The sequence below is a fragment of the Scomber japonicus genome, chromosome 15, assembly GCF_027409825.1.
Source record: "Scomber japonicus isolate fScoJap1 chromosome 15, fScoJap1.pri, whole genome shotgun sequence".
NCBI classification, from domain to species: Eukaryota; Metazoa; Chordata; class Actinopteri; order Scombriformes; family Scombridae; genus Scomber; species Scomber japonicus.
Genome location: NC_070592.1, coordinates 23,070,381 through 23,082,585, shown reverse-complemented (window position 1 = coordinate 23,082,585; position 12,205 = coordinate 23,070,381). Strand labels below are relative to the sequence as shown.

At 42.2% G+C, this 12,205-nt stretch overlaps 1 protein-coding gene across 1 annotated transcript; it reads left to right on the top strand.

The window, feature by feature from the left end:
• Positions 1-812: 812 nt before the first annotated feature.
• On the top strand, positions 813-10,689 carry ube2ql1 (ubiquitin-conjugating enzyme E2Q family-like 1). Its single transcript, XM_053334553.1, has 2 exons — positions 813-1,365; positions 10,558-10,689. The coding sequence occupies exons 1-2, from the start codon at positions 1,012-1,014 to the stop codon at positions 10,687-10,689; spliced, it is 486 nt and encodes a 161-aa protein (XP_053190528.1). The 5' UTR covers positions 813-1,011.
• The last annotated feature ends 1,516 nt before the right edge of the window (positions 10,690-12,205 follow it).

The window sequence follows — 12,205 nt, the reverse complement described above, 5'->3', positions numbered from 1 at the left end:
GACGCGCTCTAAGGAAAATATAGGATATTATTAGAGTGTGTTTAGATCTTTATGTGACCTCATCGGGCTTTATAATAATTCCATAGCTATTATATAATGACCTTAATATATTATTCTTGTAGGAGTGGAGTGTCTCTCTCTATAGAAACCGTTATGCGTTTCTCTTCTATAATAATTCACTCTCTTGTCGTTTTAATCGGATGGTTTTCATACAGCCTGTGTTCTAATATACCATTCTGTTCAAATGTACCATAAGATCACCTCAGTGCTTCTGCGTAAACGCATCGTCCTATTGAGCAACTGCAGTCATGATGTCGGTCCACTTGTAGGGGGGAGGAAAAAAAACGAAACTGAATGAATGTGGTTTGTCAAGATATGTCAGTAGGTGAGTGTTTATCTTAACTGATATTTAATTGTTGTTTTCCTGTTTCATTTTTTTCCTTCAGCCGAGCCGCGTCGAGATGATGCACTGAGGAGAAAACAGCGCAGGCTCCCCGGTTGTGTTCATCCTGAGGCTGCAGTGAACGGAGGGGGATTGCGGTACAAGGTTAATAATCAGCATCGATAAAGGTCGTCTCTGCGAAAGGGAACCGACTCGAAAAGGGTGAATCTCGCCCCTGTGCGGGGGGATCGGCGGAGAAATAGATCTATAAAAAAATTATGGCCACCCTACTGCGGAAGATCGGTCTGATCCGTCTGCACGACCGGGACACCGAGGACCCAAAGCACCATCAGGGCTCGTTAAAGGGCACCAAAGGGAACCAGAAAAATAACACCAACAAACACTGTCAGACAGCCAACGAAACCAACATTCTGAGCACCCCGGAGATTAAAGCGAGGAAGCTGGACCAGCTCGGCAAGGACAAGCCGTCCGGCAAGGATAAGCAGGGCAAGGATGCGAAGGAGAAGCAGCAGACGGGAGGAGGCGGGAGTAAAGCCACCAGTGCCTCCTCGATACCACCGCTGGCGCCTCACCGGCAACACTGCACCCAGGTCCGGACACGGAGGCTGATGAAGGAGCTACAGGAGATCAGGAGGTTAGGGGATAACTTCATCACGGTGGAGCTGGTGGAGGACAACCTGTATGACTGGAACGTCAAGCTGCACCAAGTGGACAAGGACTCGGCGCTGTGGCAGGACATGAAGGAGACCAGCACCGAGTTCATTCTGCTCAACGTCACCTTTCCCGATAATTTCCCCTTCTCGCCGCCGTTCATGCGGGTCCTGACACCCCGGTTGGAGAACGGCTACGTGCTGGACGGTGGGGCCATATGCATGGAGCTGTTGACCCCCCGCGGATGGTCCAGCGCCTACACGGTGGAGGCGGTCATGAGGCAGTTTGCGGCCAGCCTCGTAAAAGGACAGGTGAGGGGAGGATAGGCTGGTGGGTGAGGGGTTCTGTTTGGAATATCATCAACCATACGGCATGTTACTCATCTCTAGTTCATCTATTTTCAGCCATGAAACGAGCTGGATATGAGCAACCATTCATGCGTCATGCGTAATTAACGCGTAAACCTACTTTTACATGTCCATCACGATACAGGTTTAAATTGGATATGGAATTACTCACAGCCCCCTTAATCCACAAGGAAACATCTTCAAATAGATTTTTAATAATGTCATATTTTTTAAGCAAATAGGTCTGCTGTCTGAATTTTGTTGAATCTAGTGTCAGTTTTGGAGTGATCTCTCAAGATAAGATACACGATGTTTGTAGGAGAATTCCTGAAACATCTGTAAATATAAAAGAAATAAAGCACCATGAGAGACCTGTCACTTTTTATTTTCAAAGTAAATATCATCACAAGACAAAATAATCTGATATAAAGACGCTCTTGCTCCATGTTTATTTATAGCATTTTTCTGTTGTTGCCCAGTGAGTTATAAAGTAGGCACTGTACTGTTAAAGGCAGCCTGCTAGTCCACCCCCCTCCCCTGCCCTCCTCCTCCTCTCTGCTATCAGCAAACCCACCATTGTGAATATTATTAATCTTTATGTGCATTTACGGGCAGCCATTTCACGCAACACCCAGTATCTCCTTGATGCCAGCTCATCTCTGCAGTCCCAGTTTGCTTTCCTTTTATCGCCTCCATAAATCAGCATCCTCTGACAACAAAGACCTGCTGCCATGCAATGGAAAGGTCCCTCATGCAGGCTCTATTGCAGCCTCACTCTATCTGCACTGGCATCAGATTGTTGTAACACAGGCATAAGATAATTATTCAACACGTGCATAGCGTGATGATGGATAGAAAGACAGATGGATAAATAAAGACAGCAGGTAGTCTACCTACCAGTAGCCCTCTCTGACTTAGACTGACTGGATTATGTAATCCTGTCAAATCTGTTTTGCACATCCTCAGTGCACTGCAGCAGCAGCAGCAGCAGCAGCAACAGCTCTGCAATTCCGATGGAAATGTCTGCATCTCCAAATGCACTAAACATTTAAACCTCAATAGATTTTCTGTTTTCCACTCCAACAAATAGGCACTGATTGTGTTTTGTAATGCACATTTTAATGTCATATAGAGTGATTTTATGCACAGAGTCTGCTCGTTTCTCCTCACTGACTGTCTTTTGACGTCAGCAGCGTGACAGCATTGGAGCAGGAGACCTTATGTAAACTGTCACCCACTCTCCCGCCCAGCCCCCAACCTGCTTTTTTTGTCTTTGGTGATATAACTGAACATTATTCCCGAGTCATCTGTGGTCATTAAGCATCTGTTACCAAGAGAGGTCATGCAAAAACTTGAGAGAGAAAGACAGAGAGACAGAGAGACAAAGAGAGAGAGAGAGAAAGAGAGAGAGAGAGAGAGAGAGAGAGAGAGAGGAAGATGAAGATGTGTGTGTGTTCATCTTGATTTGCTACTTGAGGACATGAGCTAGCAGCTCTGCAGTCTTCTCTAATTATGGTGCAGTATCTTCCTTCTTCAGTTTGCTAATGGAAACAATATTGATTGATTATTCCTCTGTGTGTTTGTGTGTGTGTGTGTGTGTGTGTGTGTGTGTGTGTGTGTGTGTGTGTGTGTGTGTGTGTGTGTGTGTGTGTGTGTGTGTGTGTGTGGTGTGTACGTGTGTGTGTGTGTGTGTGTGGTGTGTGTGTGTGTGTGTGTGTGTGTGTGTGTGTGTGCGCGTGTGTGTGTGTGTGTGCGCGTGTCCATCTTTATCTCATTGGTCTTGGATGGATGTGTGTCTACAGGCCCTCACATGTGCTGTATGTCCTCATTTTCGGGGGAGATGCCCTCATCTGTCATGCACCATGCCAGACTGAGCACACAGCACTATATATAAACCTAAATACACACAATACATTTATTCGTCCTTGGTCGGCGGTTCACTGTGACAATAGGGATGGGGCTTGTTTGGAAGCAGATCCCTCTATTTTTAGTGTGAGAGGATACATGCAGTGACAAAGTGCTAAGCTGAAAGTCAACAGAGAGACACATGTCTTTACCTGCAGATGTGAGGGAGCGCACACACACACACACACAATTACACATTTAGATTACAGGTCATTTTCAAACGGTTCGACTGAACTGAAGTTAATCATCAGTCTGGCCTTGCAGATACCTAACCTCCAATTTTAAGACAGTCACTGGCACAGTGTAATTTGTCTTGTATGACAGTGAATTAAGGCCCACAGCGCTGTACAGGTGATATAAAACAGTTGTCTGAGCAAACTCAGCATCATGTTCAATATGGGTTTCTTTGTAGTGTGAGCCAATTTTGTAATTGATCTGTGCTGCTGTATTGTTCTCTGTGGAGCAGTGTTTAGAAAGTACACCGTCGTCATTAAGAATTATAGTCTACTACAGGCTATAACATATCCTCCTCTCCTCAGTCCGAACAGGAGACATATCTCATAGATTTCCTGACAAGCAGTACATAACTGTTCACTTCTGTGCGTAAACCAAAGAACATCACACACTGTTGATCACCTCTACTCATTATTTTAACAACATCTTGGTAAAATTAATTGTCACCTATTCATTATTCATTTAAAAATACAACCATGTAGTTCAATCTAGCATGAAATGAACTGCTATCAAATGCTCATAAAAAGAAACCCTTAGTGAGGTTTTCAAGGTGACTAAGCTTTTATCTTCTCATATCGATAGAGATGCAATGATTCATTGATCAGCAGAATCAATTGCCAACAACTCTGATAATTGGCTAATCCTTATAAATCATTAATGGCACAAAAATACCAAAGTTTTGTCTGTTCTGGCTTCTTAAATGTACTAATCTTCAGCTTTTTCTCTGTTTCATATTGTAAAATGAATATCTTTTGGCTCTACAGAAAAACAAGCAACTTAACAATGTCGTTAGGATTTTTTACTATTTAACTATTTTTTTCCTTCATTTTATAGACTGAAAAATCACTGCATCCTAAGTGTAAATGTCATCAACAGATAATGACATAATGGTCATATAAAGTTGATGGGCTCACAAGTGACAGATTAAAACAAGAATAGTCACAGATGAAGCAGCAGAGATATCCTGACTATTAGTTCCTACAATGGGTCAAGCACCATAAGCACTGCATCCTACCTTTTTTCACAACCCCAGTGCCTCTTAAATGCTCACTTCTGTTAAACCTCACAATGTCAGTGTGTAATCCTGACTTCCTGTAAAAAAAAAAAACTGAAAGTCTAAAGGCTGAGCTGAGATAATACTGGTGACATCAGCAGTTAAGTGAATTTAATGTGTAAAACAGGCAGAAATCCCCAGTAAAACTTCCTGTTTGCGATGACGGATTTCATGTGTAGAAGTTAAATGAATGCAAAGTGAAAGTGACTGTGTGCAGACATGGGAAGTGAAATCATTCTCACTGAAGTTTAAAAAAAAACAACTGTGGTATAGCCCTTTAATGACCCCGCCATCAGTCCCAGAGGGCTTTCCTTACTGATCTGATGAGGATGATGATGCCATCGATCCCTGTTTGTTTATCCGACCCCTTTAAGCACATGTCTGCGTTATGCAATCCTACCCCTCCCTCCCCTTCCCTCCAACACCTTCCCACCCCCACCCCAGTCCCCAGAGCAGCTTCCCAACATGCACTGGGGCCTTCCCTGCTCTGCCCATTGACTGATCTCCATTCACACGATTACCCAGCAGCCACTTTACACGAGTGTGTCCCTCTCAACGAGCGAGCGCTTAGCTGAAATAGATAAACACTGACATGGCACTGTATAGGCCGGGGGCGCTCACTCTGCTGAACTGCAACACACACACACAGACACACGCACATTTACACGCACACACTTTCTCTTTTGTTTTCCCATTCTTCCTCTCTCTCTCCCTCTGTCTCTCTCTCTCTCTCCAGATATTTTTACTTTTGCTTTCTGTCCATCATTGGATGCGTCATACCAAGCCATTCTTGTAGATGACTGTCGAGCACAATGGCGCTAATTAATGCTCAATTTCCCCTTTTCATGCTTAAGTCACAGACTTTTGTTATGGATTATGCATCAATACCCATATTCACAAAGCATATTTTCACTCTCTCATTCGTACGGTTTCTTCCTCAACACAGCCAGTGTTTTCAAATGCATACAAACAGAGTACATCTAATTTCCCTACACACAAACACACACACACTGCCTCATGTTCTCCTCATAAAGAACACACCAATGAGAAATTGGTTTCTCTCGAGTGTAAAAACAAGTACAAGATGCTCACAGTGATTGGTTTAATGACACCACGATGTTCAGCTCAGGGTACATTCCTCCCTGCCATCGATCACCATGGTAATCACACCTTTAATGACGGCCAATTGCCGTAACAATATCCATCCAAGGCAGCAGCCGCCATTTTGAGGTGGTGACAGCCACCATATGGTGGGATGTGAAGATATGCATGTAATTTGAAAAGAGAAAAACATCAGCTATGCTCTGTGACAGTAGCCAACCAGTGCATTATCTGTGTTTGTCAGTCGGGGTAATCTGTATTATAGGCCTCTGGCTGCACAGAGAGGTAGAGCAGGTTTCATCCAGCACTGCTTTGGTGTTACCTAGTCGGTCTGTTTTCCATTTTAAAGGCTGTGTGGACCAGTTGTTTGAGAAAAGAGGAGGTTGTCTTTTTATGTGGCAAGTGGAGAGGAACAGAAAGCAAGTCCCTGAGGAGCGCTGCATATCATATCTGAATGAGTCACCTCATGAGTCAGCTTCGGTTTCATAAAACAAGTGAAATAACCTAAAGGGATTTTTTCCCCTTTCCACCTAAAATCGACTTCCGAATTGTAATTGTTTTCATACATGTGGCGAGATCAGCCATATTCTGCCTTGTTTCATTTGTGTGAGCGTTTCATGTGTCAAACCCGATATGAGATTAAACGAGTTGTTGTGGTGGACATTCGTTATCGGAATCGGTTTCAAGATTTGCAGAAGTACGACAGGAAATAATAGGAAGAGCTCTTCAAAATGTGTGTGTATCTGAGGGAGACAGAGGGACAAATTGAGAGAGTGAGTGTCACTAAGCCCCGCAGTGAAATGAGGCCAGTGTTGTTACAGGAATGGAAACTGTAACCCTAATCTCCAGATCATTCAATGTTATCACCTCATCTCCCTTTATCCCCTGCATCACTTTTAACCCAAAATAGACGAGCTTGTACGCAAGGAGACGTACTGATCGGAGAATTGACATTGGACTTTGTTATCTTGACTTTGTTGTGTCATGCACTGCAGAAGTTACAGAGTAATGTTGTGGTGCATTAGAGATAATAACTCTTATCTTGTGTAATCTCTTGAGTCCCACCCTAAATCTTGTATTTAGGCTTTTCCTTCCTGATATTGAGGCAAAAACAGTTTAAAATGATGCCATCACTATCATTTGGTTCCAGGAACTAGAGTTATATGGGAGCATTGTGTCCATATATAACACCAGTGTGAAAATGGGCAGTTTTTATTGCTTTTTTACTTAAATACACAACTCAAACATCTGTTAGCCATAAAAACGAAACATTCAACTTCTTTGCAATGTCTAACACAACTAATGTGTACAGTACAGTACTGTATGTACAAATTCACATAGAAGGGTTGCTAACGTATAAATCAATCCATGTGATACATTAACCGCTGTTAACCAGAGTAAGCAAACACAAAAGCAAAGATAAGCACCGAAAAATGTCAAAAGTGCCACAATGTAACCTAAAACTGTCAACTGGTAGTTTGCTAATCTGTTTGTAACAAGCTAGCAGGGTTGTCACTTGACCCAAGACCTTGAGAATATGTTAGTAAAGATGAGTTTATTTGCTTGTTTACAAATACAAATCAGTATTAGTGTGTTTGGAGTTTGTTTTTCATTTGAATATATTTACAATGTTATGAAAAAAGACAGATTTAACACTCAAGTAAAAAGCTAGGATATAAAATAGTATAATTAGCACTGACGCAAGCTAATAACTCATCCCAATTAGCCAGTTTGTTTTTCACTTGTTTTAAAAAATAAGTATAAAAAAAAATATATATATATAAAACAGTTATCTGTTTTGAATAATTGGATGAAATTGTATTTTCAGTTTTTTGAGAAACCAACAACTTCACCTTAATACAATGGAGGAATTTCAATTGTGTTGTTCAAAATGACATTTTTGAAAAATCCCCAGCAGTGTGTTTTTTCCAGGAACATGGGTAATGTTATTTCTGAGAAATCCACAGACTTTTTCTGTGGACAGTTTTTATCTGAACTACTTTCTTCCAAAGAAACAGTCCCAAACAAACAATGGCGACAGTGTTTCCTGTGGTGGAACAGAAAGAGAAAATATGTTTCTTCTCTAGTGATTTGGATGAATCAACCCTTTTAGCACAAAATGAAACTGATAAGTAAGATGATGGTGCTGCCTTGTGAATTAGATTTATATCACTATATAATCATGTCTAACTCCTGGGTCCTCCACATTGGGATCAAGGCTCTGTTTACTCAGTGTTTTCCTACTGAAAAGCAGGATAGAAGCGTATATTAAGTGCAGGGTTACAGCGCAGACTGTTGGTGTGTAATATTATGAGGATATTTAGCTGTACTGCACTGCAGCACGCAGACGGGTTCACTTTCTAAAAGAATTTCATTAGTATTGGTTTCAGTGGAAAGCATCAGTGCCATTTTCTCCCTGCCAAGAAACAATCAGTGTAGAGGGAAGTGGTGCAGCCTTACAGAGTGTGTACAAACAAATACAGGAAACCACCTGGTATATTACACAGCAGTAGGCATCATGTACAGCAGGTCAACCACAACAGAAATTTCTGTTTAACTCCAGTGGACAGAAATTTACCATTTGTCATTTCCTTCCCTTTATGATAGATCTGTTTCTGAGGGGACTTTTATACAAGAAATGAACCACTTCACAATGTAGTGACACTGGCATGAATCACACCTTTGTCATGGCTGCCTTTTCCATGCTTGTGTATCTTTCCCTTCGCTTTTATAATGTGAAGACAGTTGTTTCTCTTTCTATTCATCCTCCCACGCGCTTTTCTTCAGGGAAGACTTAGCAGCACTGCCAACAACAGAATAGGCAGCTTTATCGTCACAGGCGATGCCCACACCTCTTTTTTTTCCATTTTTATCCCACCCCCGTTTCATCCCACGTTTATTATTAGGCTCAGCGTGCGAGAGGATGGATGGCTTCATCAAAGTGGGTGGCGCCTGGGTGAAAATGTCTCTAAGTCTAAGTCAGATGTCACAGCGTTCTCGGTGAGAGGCTTTTCACACCGAGCTGAAGAGGGTTATATGCTCAAATATCTATTTCCTGTCATATTTACAACCTTTTCATCATTTACTGCAGTGGTTGGTTCTGGTCTTCACTTATCTCCCCATTTTCTAGCGTGCTGGAGGGTATATCTTCACTCCTGATTGAACCGGGCGTCTTAAAAGCTCTTTCTCTGTCGTTAAACATTGATCTAATGTTGGTCAACCCAAATTTAGACCACTTGTACGGTCGACATCTCCCCTGCGGCTGTGCATTTGCTGGCAAATTCATCCATGTGTATGTGTGGGCTGCATCTCAGTGTTTCTATATGTTGTGTGGGAAATGTTGAACCCGAAAGATCACTCAGTTTCTCCAGAACAAGGTTGACACGACCACTGAGGATGTTCAGACGCATTAGTGAAGGGAGTGCCGGTTTTCCTTTTGATCTGACAATGCACATCAGGATCACACTAATGATATTTTGACATGTGCTGGTTTCTGAGTTTCCTCTTGATATTTGAGTGTAGACCCAGAAAATGAAATCAATGTCAACATCTTAAAAATCAAAAGTGTCTTAAGACTTAAAGTAACGATGTGTAGGATCTTAAAACGTTATACTTTGGTTCCAAGGAATGGAAGGGATCCATAGCGGAGATGAATGGGCTGAAAGCACCATTATTCAAATTCAGTTATTTAAATGATGTATAGAGTTGATTAATTGGTCAGTCAAGCAGCAGAATATTAATCAGCAACATTTGGATAATTGAAAAGCAATTGTTCTCTCTTCTCCTATGGGGCCATTTACTGCTTTTCTTTGTTTAATATCAATGTAAAACTGAATGTGTTTGGGGTTTGCGCTCTTTGTCCGTGAAGATACATTTGAAGACAGCACCTCAGGTGTTTAGTAACTGGAATTATTCATGAGTTTCAACCACTGAATGACTTGTTTAATAAAGGAAATGATAGGCAGATCAGTCAATCATGAAAGTAATTGTCCGTTGCACTCCTACAAGTAATGATGAAATAAAAATGACTCTACACATAGCATGTTGCAGCGAAGTGAAATTGATTCCTCAGGCAATGCGAAAACAATCATAGGACTTGGAAAGAAGCCTATATCTCCATTAGTTTCATACTTATAGCTTAAACAAAAATACATTTATTACCTAGCGGCATAAATCTCAGATTCATATCAGCAACAACATCTAAAAGATTGGCTCATGATCTGACTATCTATCCAATTTTGTGAAGATACATTCATAATTTCTATGTTTCTCTCTGAAAGACAGCCAGACAAACAAATGTACTGTGTGAAGACAGTGTCCTTGGCAGACATGGTGTTTATAGTCTGGAATTTTTTAGAAATACTGAAATTATGAGTTGAAGTAGTCCCAACATGGTCTCACAGTAAATTTTTTACCACAAACCACAAATGAAAGAAAAATTTCGGGGGTTTTCAGTTCTGTTGTACTTCCTGTTAATTTGATGTGTTTACATGAGTGTAACCAGATAGTATGAAAGGTTCTACCCACAATAGAAATCTGCTGGAAAATCTAAATACATTCATCATACCATAAAATCAGGTTGTGAAAACCTCTATACCCACAGAAACAATATCAAAGACTCAATGGTAGTTTGATGCTTTTCCATATTTTTGAAAGTTGGGTGGGACCAAGTATAACTGTTTGCAGACTCCATTAATTACATAATTACCTAATAAAAAACAGAGTCTTGTCCAGCTAGGGGACAGTTTTTTATGAGTGCTATGGTTTTTTAATCTTTCTACATAATAACCTCATTCTCTCTCCTCCCCCTCTCTCTCCTCTCCCTCTCCTTGTCTCTCTCTCCGTCTCATCTCTCCTCACAGGGGCGTATATGTAGGAAAGCAGGGAAGTCCAAGAAAGCTTTCAGCCGCAAGGAAGCCGAGGCCACCTTCAAGTCTCTGGTGAAGACCCACGAGAAGTACGGCTGGGTGTCTCCGCCCGTGTCCGACGGCTGAACGCCGGGCAGCCGACCCTGCAACCCCCGCGCTAGCCGGAACAAACCCAGCTAGCCCCGACACGCAAAACGACACACCACGCTAACTCAACAATCTCTCATCATCACCTTTCGCTGTTCCACTCAAGATTTTTCCCCCTCCTCTTTTTAGTCGTGTGTGTCCGTGTTATTATTTTTATTTTTGGATTTTTTTTTTTTTGTCCTCATTTCCACCAAAACTTTCGGAGAGCAGACATCATTGATGCGACTTTCGCCCTCCCCGCCCCCTCCTCCCTCTTGCCCAGGGAGATTCTTTCCCCCATTTCGGAAAGGTTTGCGAGGGAGGTGTGTGTGTGTATATATATGTGTGTGTGTGTGTATATGTGTCACTCCATCACTCCATCGGACATCAGCTGGGAGTGTATGCACGTGCATCGGAGTGTGCGTTACTGTCCGTGGATTGCTTTTTTTTCCTTCTTCTTCTTTTGTTTCTTCCCCCCAACGCACACCCATGCACGTGCAGTCGGACAAATCGGACAGCGTGGACCCATGTGAAAGACTACTGAATGAAGGAGACTCATCCCTCTCTCCCGTCGCCCTCCCACGCCATCCATCCTCTCCTCCCTTTCCTTCCTTCACTCCTTTTTCTTCTCTTTATCACTGAACTGGCGTTACTTCCCATCCTCTGTCTCTCTCTCCCTCTCTCTCTCTGTAGCTGTCGGGTCATTTACATATAAATGAAGCTGTTAATGTTTAATAGACGGGCAGCGCACTGGCGTTTATACTCACTCATTCATTCACTCCTTCATTTCCCCTTTCTTTCGACTGTGCCGTTGCTCACAGTTCAATGCAACATGACGATTGTAATTTACATGGAGCTGTGCTCTCGTTTTGTTTTGTTTCTTCTTTTTTCTCTCAATCTTTCTTTTTTTTCTTCAGCTCGCTCGTTCACCTTGTTTCTCTTTGTTTCTCTGCGTCTCTCGTGGCTAAATTTAGAGCTCACTGTTGCGTAGATGGATATTGATTTCTAATGGAGAAAAAAAAACAAGTCACATGTTGCTTTATGCAGAGACTATGTATGATAGATAGAAAGACAGTCAATCACCTCTCTCTTTCTTTCTCTCTCTACTCTCATTGTGTGTCTCGTGTGTGTGTGTGTGTGTGCGTGTGTGTGTGTGTGTGTGTGTGTGCAGGAGAGGAAGAAGACTGTAATTCCCATGATTTAGATACCAGATGGTACAGCTGAAGGCCAGGCCTCAGTGTGTGTGCATGTGTGTGTGTGTGGATGTGAGAGGGGTTTGTTGTGTGTGAGCAAGGGGAGACAACCCTTTAAACAGAGAAAAATATGATTTACTGTGAATGACACTAAGGCCTAAAAAGGGAGTGCTGTTTTTTTCGGTAAAACGTAGTCGTCTCGTCCCACTGTCGATGTCAGCTCCTGATTATTATTGTTACTGTAAACACGTGTGTGTGTGTGTGTGTGTGTGTGTGTGTGTGTGTGTGTTTGTAAGGGAATATCTATGTGCACATAGCCTCTT